The sequence below is a fragment of the Opisthocomus hoazin genome, chromosome 2, assembly GCF_030867145.1.
Source record: "Opisthocomus hoazin isolate bOpiHoa1 chromosome 2, bOpiHoa1.hap1, whole genome shotgun sequence".
NCBI classification, from domain to species: Eukaryota; Metazoa; Chordata; class Aves; order Opisthocomiformes; family Opisthocomidae; genus Opisthocomus; species Opisthocomus hoazin.
The window spans coordinates 121,376,616-121,397,434 of NC_134415.1; the positions used below are offsets into that span (position 1 = coordinate 121,376,616).

General features: G+C 49.4%; 2 protein-coding genes across 2 annotated transcripts; one reads left to right on the plus strand and one right to left on the minus strand.

The window, feature by feature from the left end:
- Positions 1-5,512: 5,512 nt before the first annotated feature.
- On the minus strand, positions 5,513-6,106 carry LOC104333816 (ras-like GTP-binding protein RHO). Its single transcript, XM_009939365.2, has one exon. The coding sequence runs from the start codon at positions 6,104-6,106 to the stop codon at positions 5,513-5,515; it is 594 nt and encodes a 197-aa protein (XP_009937667.2).
- Positions 6,107-13,945: 7,839 nt separating this feature from the next.
- On the plus strand, positions 13,946-14,972 carry LOC104333817 (rho-related GTP-binding protein RhoB). The gene has a single exon (XM_009939366.2). It carries the CDS (start codon positions 14,251-14,253, stop codon positions 14,839-14,841), a length of 591 nt encoding a protein of 196 aa, XP_009937668.1. The 5' UTR covers positions 13,946-14,250; the 3' UTR covers positions 14,842-14,972.
- The last annotated feature ends 5,847 nt before the right edge of the window (positions 14,973-20,819 follow it).

Sequence of the window (20,819 nt, forward strand, 5' to 3'; positions counted from 1 at the left end):
TTGCGTGCCTACTGGGAATACCTGCGGAGCCCCACTGCCAGCTGGACCCGGGGCAGGGAGCCACAGCAGCCTTGCCTCTGCCGGGCCACTGGGTTCGGCAGCCTGTGACAACGACCTGTCCACTTGGGCTAGCAGCTGGTTTCAAGCCAAGGGTAGCTCTGCAAATATTAAGAGCTATATTAGCTATGCTTAGACTAAGAAAAAAAGGACTGAAAGGGAGAAGGTTGCTCTTTTTAATGCCTTCAAGCTTGCAAACTCCCTCTCAACCAAAGCTGGATGATGGCAGGCAGCTAAATCCCCCTCTACCAGCACCTAGGCACATCCACCTTGCGACACGACTTGGTTCAGACACACCTGAGCTGACAAGGTGGCTCCGACCAGCATCGCGCCGCTCGGAAGGGTCATTGGTGTGATTCATCAGTCGGATGTTCCTCTGTCAGCCTGTCTCCTCCATAGGCACAGCCCAAGGGATGTGCTGAGACAAGTGTCCCCCCCAGGTGTCCCCCAAAAGCTGTCTCACCCTGAGGCAGGGGGTAGCTGGCATAAAGCATGTGTTTGGGAACTGAGCAGATGGAAATGTGAACACATCAGCAGTGTGGAGATAGTTTAAATGAGGGACATGTCCAGTAGCAGAGATGAAACTGAACAAAAAGAGGCTTTGAAGGCCTTGGGCACACCTAAAATTTAGTTCTGTCCAAAATAGTTGCAGTCCTTCCGCGTTTTCATATGCTACTCTGAGCTGCTGTGGAGGAATACCATAATCCAGGCCCTTATTTCCATCAAAACACAATAACAAATTACAGGCTCTTGTATCAGTTTGTCATTCTCTGAGTGATTGCGGAGCTACACTCTAAGCTGATGAATTATTTAAAGCAGATGCAGTACACTTCAGAAAATGAATTTGATTAAGTAGCAAGACGTTATGAAGAAAACTGAGACAAAAGCCTAGGAGAATCTGTTTTCATAAAACATAGCATGCTTCCTGTCTGATGATAATTCTGAGTAAACAGACAAATTAGTAGGTAGGCTGATAGATGGCCTACTAGGAAGACATATTTACATGGGAAACTAATACAACATGGAGAATGGTCTTGCTAAGCAAGACATACTACCCTATCTCCACTCCATCCCCGAAACAGGCAATGAAAAGGAGATAACACACGGGGGTTTTTTTCAGTTTCAAACTTCTTTTCTTTCCAAAGCCCTGGACTTTGGGCTGTGCTGGTATGTTTCTCCTAAAGCATGACTGATATGTCACTTTGTAGATGTTACTGAAGCTTACAAGTTCTGCCTAAATCTCTGTACAAAATATATTCTAGATTGTCGTGGCTTTTGTGGCTTACCACAATACGTAGAGCTTTATAGGGAGAAGTCAGGTCCTCTATCAGACGAGAGCTGGAAGAGGTCTTTGAAGACATGAGTGTCCAGGAGCTTGTCTTTTTGTCCCAGCAAAGTTAGCTTGCCTACAAACCTTGTCTTGACAACATTCTTAGGCATGCAGGCTACTACCACGTGATTGCCTGAAATATATAAACTATCTTTGCACTGAAAATGGGAAATTGCTCTCACATATTGCTGCCTTGTTATGTACTGATTTTCTTTCTTTCTCTTCATTTCTACTGAAAGACATCAGTGTAATTTATTTGTGTATTTGCTTCACTGAAATCACAAAGAAGCGCTTATTTAATTGCAATACATATCATCATATTCACCTAATATAGTATAAATTCCCCTGCTGTTTCAATTGGACATCTGTCTCAAACTGTTGTGGTGGGGAGTAAACAGTGTATTTCATCTTAGAAATGGCCCTGTTGAAGGAGACATGAACGTTCAGTAAATTTCCATCTTCTCTTCCACAGTACTTGATTGCTTTGCCTTTTATTCTCCTTAATAAGAAGTTGTCTTTAATATTTAAATTCACAAAAGTTAAAAAAAAAAGGTTAATAAAACAGTGTGTGCTTTTTCTTTGCTTTCCCTCTCCCTCTTCCTCTCCCTCTCCCCTCTCCACCAACACTGGAAGAAAGATTTGTGTTAGAGGACAGCACTTCTGGCTCCGGTCTAGCCTGGGTATTGACTGCTGGCAGTTTGCTTCTACATGGATTCATCACTATTGATTTGTGTTCCAGCTTTAAGATACGGGCATGTATCACTTCCCCAGCATCAGTCTCACACAGACTTTAGCTCTCCCACAGCTAGGATCCGAGCTCTTCCCGTGCATGGGTACAACCGCGGTCCCAGCAGGCCTGGGCCTGGGAAGCCTCACACCAGTTAGAGGGGGTGTGCTGCAGGCTGCAGGGGCTCCTAAAGACCATACCTGAAATGGGAAGGACGAGCTCGCACCCGCCGGGCTCCCAGCTGCTGCGGGGGCTCTGATTCCTCCCAGCTGCTTGGCAGTGCGGACGCGCAGTCTCTTCTGTACGGTCATACAGACCGGGGCTTGCGGCGGAAGAGAGAAGCAAGCCCACGTACACGTGTCTTCGGCTGATACCCTGACGACTGGGCTATAGCCCCTGCTTGCGGAATCACAGGCCAATGCTAAAATACAAAGAAAGGAAACTCTCCAGTCTGTGGATTTGTCATGGGAGCCAGTTGCCCTAAAATATGGACAACTCTCCAGTGGATTTCTTGAACAGCCATATAGTAGCTGGCCCCTGCAGAAGTGCTCTGAGACAGAAAAGAGGAAAAACATTTGGATTTTTTTGACAGAAGTGGCAAAAAGGGAATTTATACAGCTTTAGCAAAAGGATGATGAAAAACCACACACAGATTTCTCTTTTCCAGTTGCAAAGGAGTACACAGTAGAAACAGATTGCCAACTTTTCATTTCACATCAAAACAATAAAAAGGTTCATGTGTGAACATCAGTGTAGCAACAGTTTAATTCAGAGATACATACAGTGAATACTGGGGGTGATACTGGTTACCCTTATCTTGAACAAAGCATCCTTCTGCAGTAAAATACTTGCTTATTTAGACTGGAAACAGACACCAGTCCACACACTGGCCAGTGCCCTACTCGGCAACTGGCAGTGTAAGCTCAGAGTCACCAAAGTGGTCTGAACTCTCCGAGTAGTGGGAACAGTAAGTGCTTAGCATCTTTGCACAACTGCTTCTCTCCCATTCAGTCCCCCACATCAGAGGCACCTGTGTTCTTTCACTTATCTGCAGTCTCATCCTCCCCACCCACACATACACATATAAAATGGAAATAAGGATGTAAACCTATCTACATGAATACAGCTCTTTGAAATGCAGTAATGCATGCTGTTACCTGAATCAGGAGAGCACTTACGCACAGCACATGCTCACATCCAAATTGCATGGGGACAACAGTTTTGAAGTTTGGGTACAATATCAGGTCGCATCGAGGGGATTATTAAAGACAGAGCGGAGAGGAAATTAAGGTTAAGAATGGTGCAGAAAGGAAAAGGGAAAGGGCATCGAAAACAAGTCGAGAAAAAGAAAGCTCCAAGAACTAGATGGTTCACAGTTACTTTAGGCAGCAGTTTAAGTTTCTCAGTTTTGAAGATGGAAATAACACCTACTTATCTCCAAGAGGTGGGTTGGTAATTCATGTTGAAAAGCGCTCAGAGATTCTTGGAAGAAAGGTACTGTTGGAAATCCTCGAAGCATTTGTAATTACGCCACAGTGTGATGGTGGACTTCAAAGCTGCTACTAAAAAGTGATGTAGAAGGAAAGCAGCAACCCACCCAATAATGAATACTTGGCCAACCCCAGTATTTCCAGCTGTGTTACCATCAATAGACAAATGCTGGTGGGAAGAATGGGTAAGGAAAAAAGTCTTAAGTGTGTATTTTCTTAGGCCTCTCACCTGGAAAAGCTAGTTTGCTAAGTGTACAGCTCCAGGTGGCATAATCAGTTTAGAAATTTGTGTTTACTCTCATTTTGTTTCCCCCTGGGAAACAAATCAAGCTGCCAGAGTGATGAAACCACCACCGAGGAAGTCAGCAAAATAAAGTGATGGCCTTCTATGTTCTCCTAGTTCATGACAGTTATGCTCAATTAGCCCTGTATCTTTACTTCAGGATCAGCAGCAGTTCACCTAAAAACGTTTTTCTATCTGCTTGCTGTGTCACAGCATGTGTCTTCAAATCCTGCAGCCACATCATTTTCCCGCTGCCGGATTTGCGCCTTTAATGTCAGTCCATAACTCAGTTCCTTGGGCTGCCAGCAATCAGTGCTTCAGAGAAGGGAGGAATATGGAGATGCACCCAAAGTCTTTCCATTTTGGGCCGTCTCTGTGCCTCTCTCAGATTTTCTGCTTAGCTTGACAGCATGCCTCAGTCTCTTTCCAGATTGTCAATGACTTGCTAAGCTGAGAGCGTAGTTGTTGGCATTCCCTTTACTTCACGTCTTCTGCCTGCAAGTGCTAAGGAAAGACAGGAAGATTTCAGATACATTCAGACCATAAGGACAAAGAGGTTTAGAAACTGAAGTCTGGTCTTTTTACTTCTCTTCTTTGATCATAGAATCGTAGACTGGTTTGGGTTGGAAGGAACCTTATATATCATCCAGTTCCCACCCCCCTCCCAAGGGCAGGGACACCTTCCACTACACCAGGCTGTTCAAGGCCCCATCCAGCCTGACCTTGAACACTGCCAGGGAGGGGGCAGCCACAGCTTCTCTGGGCAACCTGTGCCAGTGCCCCACCACCCTCGTAGTGAAGAATTTCTTTCTTATATCTAAGCTAAATCTCCCCTCTTTCAGTTTAAAGCCATTACCCCTAGGAAGGTAGGAATTCTATTAAAAACTAGATTATCCTGCCCTAAAGCCAGGCTGTTTTACCCCAGTTTATTTACCTGTGCCTGAAGAAGAGGTGGAGATAGCACTGCCTTCATTGTACCCTATGCTAGACATTATATTCCTGATGCATTTATGGAACGAAGCCCAGGCCAGCTCTGCGAATGAATCCTAAAGTCAGACCTGTTCTGCCAGTCAGAAACCCACTGCTATTAGCACAGCAGACTATGGGATACGCGTGTGTGTGTGTGTGTGTGTGTGTGTGTGTGTGGTGACTCCCTTCCCTAAGGACATCGTTCAAGGAAGTGTGTGGAAGGGCGTGCCTACGAGGAAACCTGGTCAGCACAGCTGCTTGCCACTAAGACTTCGAACCAGGAAGCTGGGATTAGATTCACTGAACAACACGTTCTTGTGCTTGTCCCAATAGTTCTGTTTTATGTTCCTGTCCTAGTCTGTCTGTATCTCCCTTGATCAAAAAAACCTCTATAGAGAGCTGTACGTAGCTTGATCATTTCCGTTTCTCAAGACCAGTACTCAGCTGGAATCTGGAAGGGAGCTCTTCAACCTGTTTTGGAGATGGAGAAGGAAACCAATCCAACTTCTCAAGTGTGACACTTTGCAGACATAAGGCACAATTTTTTCCTCCTGTACCATAAAAGCAGCCCTTACAGCACCCACACAACACTAACAAAGACACCTACTTACCTTTCCACATCACGAAATCCAACAACAAAATGATGTTCACTCCTCTTACAAAATTCGGCAGTGCCTGTAGTGCCTCTTTCTCCTCCTTTTCTGATTTAATGCACATTGGCTAATAATCTCCCGGGCTGTATCAACACCTTCTTTTGTCTTGGCAGAACACTCCAGATAAGCATTTGCCCCAATGCTGGCAGCTAAAGCTTCTCCTTCTGTAGTGTTCATTGGCTCATTGCCTGCAGTAGTTAGTTTCTTCTTCATACCTTCATCACCCCTTAGTTCTATCTTGGTAGCCACCAGAATAATAGGTACTTTGGGGCAGAACAGTTTGATTTCTGGAACCCAAAAATTGAGGATGTTTTGCTGTGAGTCAGGCCTGTCCACAGAGAAGCACATTAAAATAACGTCGGTGTCCTCGTACAACACTGAGCGGAGATTTCGGTAGCTGACTTCTTTATTCCCTGCCACATCGAAGAGAAACAGTTTCATCTCTTTCCCGTCTACCTCTGTGTCAGTGGTGTAAGCGTCAAACAGAGTTGGCTCGTAGGACTTGGGAAGCTGTTGGTGACACAGAGCAAAGAGGAGGCATGTCTTTCCACAGCACTCATCTCCGACCACAGTTAGCTTCCCCCTAAGAGAAGCCATTCCTTGAAAACCAAGATGAAGCACAAAATGGATTATTCCCATGCTGGGTTTTTTCTTTTCAGATTTTGTGGAGGGTAGAAAGAGAAGAGGAGAGATATCACATTAGTTTGGAATTCTTCCCCTTACCTCCTTTTTTCTCTCCATAGTCTGTCTTACCTTCATTCCCTACTTTTTCCCCTTTTAATTTCTCTGGTACCTGAATCTTCTGAAATTGTGAGTACCTTGCTCTTTACTATTATTATAGATCAAAAAATGAAAGTATAAACCAAGTCTAGATGCAACCAAGACTCCTGCAGTGCCCTATATTTCTGTTTTATCATCTCAGACATTTTTTACGGTCACTGTTCAGTTCATAACAGATTTCATTTTCTAGATTGAATGACTTAATTTTGTGAGTGAGATGGAGTATAAAACACTGTACTGAACAACCATCCAAATCAGTTTTATTGACTACATTTTTCCTGCCATGGACTGCTGCTGGAATTCTACCAATGGCGATATCTGTCCTATGTAAGTCCATGCTGCTTTTGCTCATAGACCTGTTGTCATGTGGGAGTTAAAGAGTTCTCAATCTGCATCTATTCACAGTTAATTTATATGAGATAGAAATTTGTTAGACTTACAGGATAGTTATTTCCCACATCAACCTTCTTCTCTTTCTTGATGTTCAGTATTAGATGGGTTTATTCTAACACTGTTTCTGCCTCAGCTTCCTTAGGTCGCTGGTTCCCCTGTAGAAAGAACTTACCACCACTCTTCAAAGACTATCATGATGACCACAGTATTTAAAAGAAGAGGTCGATGTTTCTTAATATAGTCAACCAATTGACAAAGAGAACCTGATGACATCATTGTTTTTTTAAGAAGCCTACTTTACTGGCAGTAAAGTGGAAATTACACAATTCATTAACAAATCACAGCATGTTTACTTCAGAAACTTCCTTGTTCCTATTGCAAAAGACTCATTCTGAGTGAGCATTTCAGTACTGAGTGTGGCAAACTACTTTGGAGGTGGGGTGGGGGGGAGCTGACAGTACTAGAGTGTAAAACAGCAGTAGACCTGGCAGCCAGAACCTCAGGACACCCCTTTCCAGATCTGTTGAGGCATCACGGAAAAATGAATTGCAGAATCAAAGAGTGGATGAGGTGGGAAGGGATCATCTAGTCCATCCTGCCCCGCTCAGAGCAGGATCAACTACAGCAGGTTGTTCAGGCCTATGTCCAGTTGGGTCTTGAATACCTCCAAGGATGGAGTCTCCACAGCCTCTCTGCGCAGACCTTTCCAGTGTTTGATCATCCTCAGAGTAGTGAAATGAAGTCTGTCAACTGGAGAGTCTAAAGAGGAAGAACTGTCCAGAGTTAAGGATATAATCTTGAACTCCACAGATGAAGACCAAATTCTCTGCTATCTTCTTGGCATTGCACAAGTCATTTCTACTCCCTCCGTCTCAGTTTTCCTGGTAGACAAGGACTGAAAGGTGTCTGCAACCACTAAAGACTGAGAACAAAGGAATGTGGAGGTAGATCTATTTGGTCCCTCTGCAGAGAGAACTGTTTCCAAAGGCATCATTGGTGATGCAGATGCGCAGCTGCGTATAAATATAGTTATGTGGTCAGCCCATTTATTTCATAGAATCATAGAATCATAGGTTGGAAAAGACCTCTAAGATCATTGAGTCCAACCATCAACCCAACACTGCTATTCCTACTAAACGATATCCTGAAGTGCCACATCTACACGTTTTTTAAAAACCTCCAGGGATGGGGTCTCCACCACCTCCTTGGGCAGCCTGTTCCAATGCCTGACTACTCTTTCTGTGAAGAAATGTTTCCTAATATCCAATCTAAACCTTCCCTGATGCAACTTGAGGCCGTTGCCTCTTGTCCTATCACTAGTTACCTGGGAGAAGAGACCAACACCCACCTCACTACAACCTCCTGTCAGGTAGTTGTAGAGAGCCATAAGGTCTCCCCTCAGCCTCCTCTTCTCCAGACTAAACAGCCCCAGCTCCCTCAGTCGCTCCTCACAAGACTTGTTCTCTAGACCCCTCACCAGCCTCGTTGCCCTCCTCTGGACACGCTCCAGCACCTCAATGTCCTTCTTGTAGTGAGGGGCCCAAAACTAAACACAGTAAAAAAACTGAACAAAACTGAAAAAACACAAAACTGAACACAGGTGCGGCCTCACCAGTGCCAAGTACAGGGGCATGATCACCTCCCTACTCCTGCTGGCCACACTGTTCCTGATACAAGGCAGGATGCTGCTGGCCTTCTTGGCCACCTGGGCGCACTGCTGGCTCATGTTCAGCCAACTGTCAACCAACATCCCAAGGTCCTTTTCCGCCGGGCAGCTTTCCAGCCACTCCTCCCCAGCACTCCTCATGCAGCTACAGAAGAGTTTGTCAACTGAGATGAAGGGTTTTAGGTCTGAAAATTTTAGCCTAATGATGAGGAACTTGTTTTTGTTTAATCCGAAGTCAGCTGGAGACCTGAGGCCACTTTAGTTTTCTGTGGTGGTCTAATTTTACCCTGCTAGACCATATTTCCTGAGTCCTACTGAAGTATGTATCTGACAGTCTTGCATAAGAACTTGACAAAATAAAAGTGATCAGCTTCTGTCCTGCCCTACTTGTTGCCTGGAAGAGCAATGCCGGTGGGTCCCATACAGCTCTTCAGGATCGTGAAAGCATTTCTTGTTTGGGATGATGCGTTTTCATGTGGACTGTACTTCGCCTAAACCTCTGTATGAAAATACACGGGTCTTTTTCACCTTCTCTTTTTGTGCCTTGGCATTCCCGTTTCTAGCTGGATCGGTCTGGCTTCTCTGCTGAGAGAACTGATCATGAGGGGATCTGAGAGTTAAATTCTTGTTCTCTTCAGGGATACTGGAAAGCAATGGACCTGCTGCGACACATAACAAGTGGTCTGGTTCTGACATATGCCAGAAACTCTTAGTAGCTTAGCGAGACAGATACTTACTGTTTCTGCCTGTCCTCCCATGTCTACTCAGAGCTTTTTAGCACTAGCCTGTAAATGGCTCATACTTAGCTAGCTCCTGCCTTCCTTACTTTGCTGAGAAGCTTTGCCTGCACGGGGGCTGCAGGGTGCTTGTTGCTAGCGTTACAGTACGAGCCAGCGCGCAGGTCTCAGTATGCCATTCGGGTACATACGGCTCCCTCAGCACATTATGCCACAGCAGGCTATGTACTTACTTGCCTATTTATTGACAGAAAGGAGAAAAATTACCTTCCCCACTGAGCTTTCGTGCTTTTGGTACAGATTTATGCTTGAACACAAATTATCTGAGTTACAGACGTGCCCTTTAGAAAATCTGTTTAGCAAAAAGAGCAGGGCGGGGGGGGGAGGGGGAGGAATATAGTCTGGAAACAATCTTCAGTGATTGACTGGAACTGTCTTCCCAGCAACAAAAAATGCCAGTTGGATTAAATCAAGTAAAAACCAAAAAGCTGAGTTTTAATCTCAAAACCACCGGCACAAGCAATGGAAGCAAAGAAGTGGTGTCTGCTTTCTCCTACTTCATACTTTCTTCATCAATCATACAGATGTATGTGGTGCGGCAGAACTAACGCTCTGCTTCGAGAATGCACAGATAGGGATTACTGGAAGTGAAGTTTCAGCTTGCTGAAAGAAGTATAGTTTGGCATATCATGCAAATTTATCAGAAAATAATAATAAAGTTCAAATTCAGCCCTAGAATATGTGAGCTGGCGCCTTCCAGACCACGACCATGCTTGGATACGGAATCGGTGCTGTACAGAATTCCTTAAGGAGAGGAAAAAGCCACCTCATCCCAGAGCCGCTTTGCATTATCTCCTTTCCAGGTTTCCCACCTCTGCTCTCAGCCACCACCCCAAGAAGGAAGCCTAACCAACTTCCACCAATTATTATCCGCTGTGCTCTTTTACAGCACCGCTGCGGTGCCTCTTTGTGCTGCGCTTGCAGCACTGCCATGCTGGGCAGATTCCCGTTTTCCCTGATGCATCGATCCAAGCAGGAAGAGAAAAGGGTTCGTGTGTACAACTCTGCCCCTGATTTCCACTGGTCTTGAAACTGGCTCATTTCATGCTTTCATTTTAATGGCCTCAAGTTGCACCAGGGGAGGTTTAGATTTTCTTTACTGAAGGAGTGGTCAGGCATTGGAACAGGCTGCCCAGGGAAGTGGTGGAGTCACCATCCCCGGAGGTGTTCAAAAAACGTGTAGGCATGACACTTCAGGACATGGTTTAGCAGGCATGGTGGTGTGGGGTTGACGGTTGGACTTGATGATCTTAGAGGTCTTTTCCAACCTTAATGATTCTATGATTCTATGTATGAAATGAAGAAAGAATGCTCCAGAGAAAAGAAGCGTATATACATAACCGAAAAGATAATACAGATTAAGGGCCTCCTCGCTTCCACTTAAGACAGCTCTGGGCAGGTACCACATAGTACACTGATAATTATGGGCTCTGCCCTAGTGAGGCCCCATCTGGAGTACTCTGTCCAGTTCTGGGCTCCCCACTTCAAGAAAGATGAAGAGCTGCTATTGGAGAGTCCAGCAGAGGGCTACGAGGGTGATGAGGGAACTGGAGCATCTCTCTTACGAGGAGAGGCTGAGGGAGCTGGGCTTGTTCAGCCTGAAGAAGAGAAGGCTGAGAGGGGACCTAATAAATGCTTATAAATATCTGAAGGGTGGGTGTCAGGAGGATGGGGCCAAACTCTTTTCAGTGGTGCCCAGTGACAGGACAAGGGGCAGTGGGCACAAACTGAAGCAGAGGAAGTTCTGTCTGAACACGAGGAAGAACTTCTTCCCTCTGAGGGTGATGGAGCACTGGAACAGGCTGCCCAGGGAGGTTGTGGAGTCTCCTTCTCTGGAGATATTCAAGACCTGCCTGGACAAGGTCCTCTACAGCCTGCTGTATGTGACCCTGCTTCGGCAGGGGGGTTGGAGTAGATGACCCACAGACGTCCCTTCCAACCCCGAACATTCTGTGATTCTGTGAAACCCACTGCAGGAGAAAGGTGGCATGTAGCAAATTTGCATTAAGTATGAAACCCAGGCTATGATGAAGTCCGAGGTATTACACATATAAATATATGACAACCACAGTGCCTTGGATGTTCCCTCTAGAGTCCATTGCTGGAGTGTACCCTGGGACAGCGAAGTGAGTGCAGTCTCGGCCTAAGTGAGTCACAGGGCTGGGTCGCCTGAAAAAAAACCGTAAAGCATTTGAAAGCCTAGGTCAAGGAATTAGGTAGTCTTTGCTGCAGTCTTTCTTGCAAGGTGAGAGATGAAACATCAGGCCCTTTGCCTTCCGTGTAACTGTGTGGAAGGCTGCAGATGCAAGATTTCACTAGACAATTAAGCAGTTCGGGCTCACACCATAACTGGGTGCTGGAACTCTCTCTGTGCTGTTCAATTACAAGAAGAGCCCCTGCTCTGGGTTTGATTTGGGTTAGTGAGACCTTTGCAGAGTATTTCCTTAGCAGAGTTTGGAACTTGGGACCAGCAGTCTGGACAAGGCCACCCTGCTCTGAAGCCTAGAAGAGGCACAGAGTATGAACGCGGGCCACTTACTTTGCTTTCTCTACGCTGAGGCAGACGGGTAATTGCTAGCAGCGCCCTGCGTGAACAACAGAGCCGTGTGCTTTGCAATGAGTCAGCTGCCCAGTTCCCTGCCGTCCATGGCACCGCACGGATGAGGTGATCAACACAATCGCTCCTTCGGATGACTCTTTTTCTGTTTAATGAAGTGTTTTGCTCATGCAAAGACAAAACCAAATAGCCAGGCGTGATTCTTCGAAACAAGGTCGAATGAAAACTGATTCAAAAGCCTATTTAAGCAGCAGCAGCACCTCTCACGATCTGTACAGCGCTTGCGGCTTTTCCCGCTGCCCCCCTGGAGCGGTCCAGCCCCGGAGCCGTGCGGGACCCGGGCATCCCCGCCACGAGGTGGCTCTGAACTCCGGCGAAAAACCCGCCGTCGGGTGGGTGTCAGCTCTTCCCGAGGCTTCACAACAGCGAACGTGTTCGGAAGCCTTCACGTTACACAGCGGATTCGCTCTACCCGCCCGTCAGAATGGCTCTACCTGCTCGTGATTGTATAGAGAAAATAGCTAAAAGCCACCAGTGCTCCATGGCAAGCGGGACGTGCCGCCACAGGGAAGCAGACTGCCACGCAGGCGGCTTTTTTATCATTTCATGAAGAATTTAAACTGTGAGCACTGACTAAGGGGACAATGCAAATCAGAAATTTAGCCCATCGAAAGGCCAAAGGTACTGGAGAACACCGATGCCTATGACTACGCTTTCATTTCTAGTTTTTTCCAAACATCAGTCTGAATTTGATGTGTTCACGCAAAATATGCTGCACAAACTATGTAAGATCAAGGTACAAACCCATCCATCTATATCCAGGGACACGCTCTTTTGACAGGGACAAATGGGAATTACAAGAATCTCCCAGAAGATGAATTATATTTCAAAGTCTAGGATTAAGTGAACCAGAAGTGAACCATTTGCCCTGCTGACACACACAGCCTCCTGCAAGCAACTCGTCGGGCAATTTGATATAGTCAGTCTATAGTCTTCAAGTGGGTATCTTTAAATACAATTTTTAATAACAATCACATTGCTCAAATCGCTCATTTTTGTTGTGTTCACTAATGCCAGTGCTGGCTAGCTGAAAAGGACACTTTGGATCCAGCCCTGAGAGGCAGAGGCCACAGGACACTGTTTTGGTGAAAACGCTTGCAGGGAGAAAGCTTGTGACGACACCCAGGTAACCGGCGATAGCTGCGACAGGGACACAGCGAATCACTGCCAGCAGTTTCACAGCGTGAGACTCTGAAAGCATGGCTTTATTAACACACCCAGCGTGAGCCATCTGCCCGTGTTAACTTACTTACACCCTGTCCTCCAAGCAAGCCCAAACTCTAGTCGTTTCCGCTCATTTATTTTCCGCATCCATTTTTTCATTACTGTGACTTCCGACACGTCTGTAACGGGAGACCAGAAGGGCATTTCAGTTCACGTCGGCTGCTTCTCCCGGTTTACAATTCCTTCGCTCCCTCCTGGCCAAAGGCTGGCGGGAGGGACACTTGAACACGATGGGTTTTTTTCCTTTAGGGAGGGGAAGCGGCACAGTCTTGTGCTTTCCCTGTAAAGCCCAGTGAAGGCTTTGGTTTTATTTAACCACCTGCAACGGTCTCGGCCCCACCGAGCCCGGGCTTTAAAGGCCGCGCCTGGGGTCGCCCCCCTCCCCGCTTTCCTCGTCCAGCCTCGCCACACCGGTCACCGCGAGCGGCGGGGACCGCGCCGGGCCTGCCCTGCTGCAGAGCCCCCACCCCGGGGCCGGGAGGAGGCACAAACCCGGGGCGGGGGGGGAGGGGGGGGCTTCTCCGAGCCGAGTGCCGTGAGGCCCCCGCGGAGCCGCCTCACGGCCCGTCGCCACTCGCCTCAGGGCCCGGCCTGCCCCGCCGCCCCCCACCCCAGCTCTGGCTCCAGCTGCCCCGCAGCCCCCGGCCCCGCCTGCCGCCCCCCCAGCCAACCCCAGCGCCCACAGTCCCCGGCCCCGCGCCCCCGGCCCAGCCACCGGTCACCGCCCCCTCACGGCCCCGCCACCGCCGCGGCCCAGGCGCCGCGCCGCGCCGCGCCGCTTGCCGCGCCGCTTCCCCCCCCGCATCCCACGCCCCGCCTCCTTCCGCAGCCCGCCGCCAATCGCGGCGCTCTCCGCCGGGGATGACCTCACTCCCTCCCTTCCCATTGGCCGGCTATATTAAGAAAGTCGCGAGCGCCTTTAAATAGCGGCGCCGGCCGACAGCTTGCGGCAGTGGCAGCGCGGAGCCGAGTGGAGAGCGCGGCTGTGGAGAAGGGCGGCAGCAGCAGCGCTTCCACCGCGACAGGCCGAGCCGGGCGGGACCGGACCGGAGGCGCTTGCTGCGGCCGTCGCGCTGCCGTGAGGCGGGGGACGGAGGCGCGGAGCCGGTGCGAGGAGAGAGGAGGGCGCGCCCGCCTGCCTGCGCGGGCCCGGCTCGCCACGGTGCCCTGTGAGAAGCGAGAGGCAGGGGGAGGCGGCGGGCGCGGGGAGGAGGGCGCTGCCATCGTCCTGCTGCACGGCAAGGCCAGCTTGGCGAGCCTGGCCATGGCCGCCATCCGCAAGAAGCTGGTGGTGGTGGGGGACGGTGCCTGTGGCAAGACTTGCCTCCTCATCGTCTTCAGCAAGGACGAGTTCCCCGAGGTCTACGTGCCCACTGTCTTCGAGAACTACGTGGCCGACATCGAGGTGGATGGCAAGCAGGTGGAGCTGGCCCTGTGGGACACAGCCGGCCAGGAGGACTATGACCGCCTGCGCCCACTCTCCTACCCAGACACCGACGTGATCCTCATGTGCTTCTCTGTGGACAGCCCGGACTCGCTGGAGAACATCCCGGAGAAGTGGGTGCCTGAAGTCAAGCACTTCTGCCCCAACGTCCCCATCATCCTGGTGGCCAACAAGAAAGACCTGCGCAACGACGAGCACGTGCGCAATGAGCTGGCCCGCATGAAGCAGGAGCCCGTGCGCACCGAGGATGGTCGTGCCATGGCCATTCGCATCCAGGCCTACGACTACCTGGAGTGCTCGGCCAAGACCAAGGAGGGCGTCCGGGAGGTCTTCGAGACCGCCACGCGGGCAGCCTTGCAGAAGCGCTACGGCACCCAGAACGGCTGCATCAACTGCTGCAAAGTCCTATAGGGCCCAGCTGGAGCGCGGCGCTGGGCACAGCGCCTGGGTCGCCTCTGGGCGGGCGGAGAGGAGCAGGGCTGTGCACGCACACAATGTCTGCCTGTCCCCTCCGCTGGGGCTGGCGATGGATTGGGGGGGGGCTCGGGGGGGAGAGCATGCTCCCTCGGCCTTGGCCGGAAAGGGTTGTGCTGGCTCAGCTGTGGGGACAGAGTGGGGGGGAGGGGGGAAATTGCATGCCCTGAGTCTTGGGAATCAAGTGGGGAAAAGCCTTTCTCCCACCACTGGACTCGACCAACAAGAAGCTGCTGAGACTGGACTGAGCAAACATTGCACCCAGCTCTTCCCCTTGGCCCACCACCTGCTGCTCCCAGCTCCCAGCCAGCCTCCTCTCTCCTGCAAGAGGAGCACGGTGGAGCTGAGAGGCTGGAAGGGACCTCTGCCTCCTGCCTGCATGTGCCTCCCCCCGGGCGGGCTGGGGAAGGGGGCTGCGGCTCCCCAGCTGCCTGCAGCATCCTCGCCTCTCCCGCAGACGTTTCGGCCCGAGCCTGACCTGCCGTGGAAGTTAGTGCCCTGACGACCGGGACTGGGACGGGAGGGTCATCCCAACAGACGCCTGTATATATCGTACCTTTTCTGTCTTGTGCAAACTGGGGTAGTGCAGGGGGTGCTTATTTAAAGTGAGGTGGGGAGGGGGTGCCCAGCTGGGGCTTGTGTTGTGTGAAGGAACTTGTCCGGAGTGACCGATGCCTGCTGAGAACGCGAGCTGTGAACTGAGTGCAGCCGCAGAAGCCACCGGGCTGGAAAGTGAAGCTGAGCTGCTCTGTCCTCCTTGCTGGATGCCCTCCTCCTGACAGGATGGGCGAGGGCGAAGGGGAGGATATTGCCATATTATGATCTTGGTGCCTGCTCCTTCTTTTAATGTTGTCTTCTGCAAGTATGCCGATTTGGGTTTATTTAAAAGTTTATTTTCAAAAGAAATTACTTTGCACAACTTGGTGGGTTTTTGTTTTTTTTAAATGAAACACTCGATGCACCCGTCATCTGCATACAGCACTGTAGCATTGGAAACATTCTTACTCGGTAACCTCATCTGGGTCTTGTTTTAAATTGTGATTTCAACACAAGACGAAATAAAACCACTGTATCTTTTTGCCTTGGAAAAAAGTGGGTGAAAGCACTGTTCCTTGTGCAGTGACTACATCAGACTTTAATACTAAAGGGCAGTTTAGAGAATCTAGGTGTATTTAAAACTTTATTTTCACAGGGTAGCTAACCCAGGTGAAAATAATCTTGTGTTTCTCTGGTTCAGAGAACAAATATATTCATTTATGTTTGTTTACTTTTCTCCCTCTTCCCTTAACAGTGGTACTGAGACTGTTCTGGTTTGTTTTTAATAAACTGACGTGGCAAAAACTGAGATGTATATGATGTTTACATAAAATTATGAACTGTGTATGCAGTTTTTTATGTAAAGTATTAAAAGATTCTATGCTGACGCTTGTGCGAGTGGCGTTGTGGTTCGCAGGGACTGTCCTCAGCTTGTGACAACACACCTGGGCGGTGCTGAACTCGGCCAGAGTTTGCCCGCTGCCTGCATGTGGTCATTTGTATTTTCTTCACCAAGAAGGCTGAAATACCTGTCTGGCAGCCTTCAGAGAAACTAGAGTTATATTTTCCTTTGGGGGAGCTACTTCCTGAATTTTTCTGTGCAGATGGCGTGTGGCGGTGCGCTCAGAACGCAGGGTGGTGACCCATCCACCTGTGCTGCTGCGGAGCACAGGGACCCTCTGTCACCCGCTGTGCGGGGGCCGAGGCGTGGGCTTGTGCAGCAACAGACGGGCAGAGAGCTGAAAAGCAGAGGGGGCAATGGGGCTTGTTTTTCAAACAAAATACTTAGATAAAAGCAGTTTTTATTAGTGACCTCGCCTTTGCTGGGAGTGAATACCTCCGTGTGCTGCAGCGGGGCTTGGGGATGGGCTCGGCGTGCCGCGGGGTCGGAAGCGGGAGGCTGCGCTTGCACTGCGGCAGTCTCCCTAGATTTCCTAATTACTGGCCTCGTTAATTCCTGTAGCAATGTAAGAAGCCGAGGCCTCTCGGTGTTGGGGATGCCTGGCAGGGCATGGTGCCTGCCTCTTCCCTCGCCCTCTCTGTGCATCCAGGCGTGCTGCCTGCCGCGGAGTGAGCACCCGGGCAGGGGCACGAGGCCTGCGAAGAGGTGGCCTGGTGCAAAATCCCAGGACAGTTCTATGTTTTTATAAATCTTCTCAATGACTTTTGCAGAGACATGAGAAAGCAATGGAACCTTTTGTTTTCCTAGCCTACGGATATCTGCTAGGGTCACCCGTCTCACTACAACCTCCTTTCAGGTAGTTGTAGAGAGCCATGAGGGCCCCCCTCAGCCTCCTCTTCTCCAGACTAAACAGCCCCAGCTCCCTCAGCTGCTCCTCGTAACACTTGTTCTCCAGACCCCTCACCAGCCTCGTTGCCCTCCTCTGGACACGCTCCAGCACCTCAATGTCCTTCTTGTAGTGAGGGGCCCAAAACTGAACACAGTACTCCAGGTGCAACAAAGTGTTTGAGGTTTAATAGCGTGGAAAGACTGGGTTTGCATTTTAAACACTTCCAACATTAGAGTACTTGCTCCGTCCATCCCATGAGTTTATTGTGTTGTTCCTTGTGATCCTTAATGAAAGACAGTGGCATTTTCCCTTAGATAATTTAGCCAGGATTTCTTAAAAGGTATATAAGTCTCCTGTTTTGGGTATCTGTCTCCAAGGATTTAAATTTTCATGATACTCAAAGGGTGAGCATCGTATCTTCAGTTTGAGAATCCTAAAATCACTTTTTGGTTGTAAAACATCCTTTGGAAAAAAAACCCAAAATCTCTATTTTTGACATTTAAAGGGCTGCAGCCAAAGACCCCGTTCTTGTAAAGGCACTCAGAAGCCCAGTGCTGTGCATTGTAGCACCGTTCTGTACAATGTCAACCAGTGATATTAAAAACAGTATGGGAAACTGTTTCCTTAAACTGATTGCAATAGCTGCAAAACTTAAAAATTCTGTTAGGCTGCTGCAACAGCCAATCTTCTCAAAGCCCCAAAGGAGAAAGCATTAATATTTGGATGTTAAACACTGGGAAATGAGTTAGCATTGCATCCGTGTATAATTAACTATACCAATATTTTCCACTAAAGTGCTTACAAGGTAATTACATTCGTTATTTCCAGTTGGACCTTTGCCCAACTCAGGGCTACAGCATCTGGCCCGAGGGGGAAAAGCTGCAAGAAAACACATTTCAGTTTTAACCGAGCATGACCTTTCTCGGCTACTTGCGGCGCCGGGAGCAAGCCGACAGAGTGAGGTCACCGTGTGGGCATCCGCCCGTCGGGGTCAGGTGGTGGGACCGGAGCCACGACTCGTTTTGCTTTGTGCCGCGTTGCTACGCTTGCTCATTAGCATCACCGCTTTGGCGGAGGGGGACACGAGGTGTGCCCCGTCCCACCCACCTTGACTCAGCCACCCCGACACGGCCAGGCTGAGGCCCCACGGCTGCACTGGCTGTGGTGTGAGGATGTCGCACCCACCAGCTCCACCACAGCTGTGTCTGCCCCAGCTTGGGGCAGGCCACCCGACAGCCCACCCCACGCCGCGTGCTCACGCACAGGACTGGTTTCACATCGACCTCCCCATGCTTGTCGTCATCTGGCCCCTTAGCTCATGTTCATCTGGTCCCAGTCTGCCTCCTGTAACCTTTTGACAGGAGAAGAGGTGACACTGAGCAAGCCCATCAGAGCATCAAAGGAAGGTCAATGGCAACTCACCTCACAGTCCCTGTGCACACTGCTGGCACGCAGTTACTTTCCCAGCTGTGTCCACATGCCTGCACAGATGTCCTCAGCTGAGGAAAGGTTGCACCTTCCCTTATTCTGTTCAGGTCAAGTTCAACATCTGCAGAAGCTGTTTCTTCTGGTGGGAGCCAGAGCTCCACGGGGTTAGTTTGCTCCGTAACGGTACCAGTGCGTCCTTAGCAGCAAATTGTGGAAATGTAGAAAAGCCTCGCTGAAAGGCCCATTCATCTCCATCAACTGTGATGAAGTTTCAGGACATGGTTTAGCAGGCATGGTGGTGCTGGGTTGATGATTGGACTTAATGGTCTTAGAGGTTTTTTCCAACCTTAATGATTCTATGGTTCTATGATTCTACGTTTCTAAGTGAGGAGGCCACTTGTGTGCTCCCACCCTGGGACCAGGTTGGACCCTCTGACCATGTGAAGGTGTCTCGTCTGGGCAGCTGGAGAACGAAGCCACCCGGGGAAGGTCGGTGCCACCTCCTCGCTTTCTGGAGACACAGCAACAGCAGCTGTGAGTGCTCCCTGTATGATCAAATAGAGACTCTCAGTTTAGAAAGCGCGGTCCCTAGGGTGTGCCCAACAAAGGAGAAGTCGTCTTTGGTGGGAGAAAGAAGTCAGTGAAAAGGAGTCAGCACTTTTGGCAAGGTGGTTTTTAAAGCACCTGTTACACACTGGAATTAAACTACAGGTTTTTGCTAGGTTTTTTAACTCTCCTGCAACTCCGCATACCACAGTGGGGTTGTGTGCAGAATTTGAAGCAATAAGTCCTCTGGTATGGCTTTCTGGTTTTGCAGCAATAATTAAATTCAGCTCCATTTGCCTCACACTGTGTTGGACAGGTTGCAAGTTTATTTTAGCATTTCAGTGAAGAATTAACACAAACTCCCTGCAGTAAGAGAAAAAAAAAGTACTTTGAGGAAGTCCACAAATGTTTTATTAGAATCAGCGTTGCTAACTGTATTTCACTAACAGGTTTTATTCCTTGACTGCAGAAAAATAATGTCTGATTTGATCCTTCAGATATTAGTGGACTCTAGCACTAGTTAACCCAGTTCTTTTGGTTTTGCTGGTTCTCTAACAATATCTATTTGCAAATAGAAATCACATTAATAATCCATTGAGCTAACTTTAAAGGATGTATCTAAGACAAGCCATTTGTCCCTGCAGCGCTGAAAAACCATTCGCACATCTGGCTAACCCAGTGTCTGCATGAAGATATCGATAGATGCTCCAGGTCAGCGGTTCAAGCCTGACTCACTGTTAGGCAGCCAGCAGACGTGGTGGGTGGAGGAAGCTGCTAAGCATCTACTGCAAGGAAGATTTTGGAGAAAGGTTTAGATCTGTTGCTGGAGGACTCTCTTTGAAATCTTGTGGAGCTCCTTGTGAACATCTTTAGACGTGGAGTTCGAGGAAGGGAAGGATTTCAGCTCACTTCAGCAACCTCAGAGTTACTTATCTCATCTAGGCTGATTGTCCAAGGTCCCGTTACTGCCAGCAGACAGAAACAGGCAGCTCCAGAGGACCTCTCTGCACTGTCTGGGAAGGGACGTCCTCCCCCTCTGGAAGGACTTGCAGATGAAGGTGTGTGAGATGGGCTTTGCCGCCAACGCCGCCTGCTCACCTCCCACCAGGCTGGCTCACACCACTGCAGGTCTATCCCCACCAGAAGTGTTCACTCCCTTCAATTTTGCCTGACCGAAAGGGAGGTGTCTGGGCCACATGCGCTGGTTCCATGCCCTGGCAGTCCGTAGGAAGAGCAGGGTACGGTCCCTTGTGCGGCTGGGCACATCCAGCCGCTGCTGCAGGGAAGCAGAGGTTTCTGTGCTGGGCTGGTGAGCAGAGCTGGGTCAGCGTGGGGCTCTTCCAGCGCTGGTGCTGGCTTTGGGCTCAGGGAAGGTGTGGGAGAAGTGTTGTCTGGGGAGGGAGTCTGGGCAGCTTGCTACAGCTGAGAAAGCAACTCCAGAGAGGACAGATTGGGGTGAGATAGTTTGTGAGGATGGTTGTAGCCTCAGCACCATCGAGCCTAGGTTCTGGAGGCCATGAGTATATACCTATGGAACTACATGAGGGACACTGGCACAGGTTGCCCAGAGAAGTTGTGGATGTCCCCTCCCTGGCAGTCTTCAAGGCCAGGTTG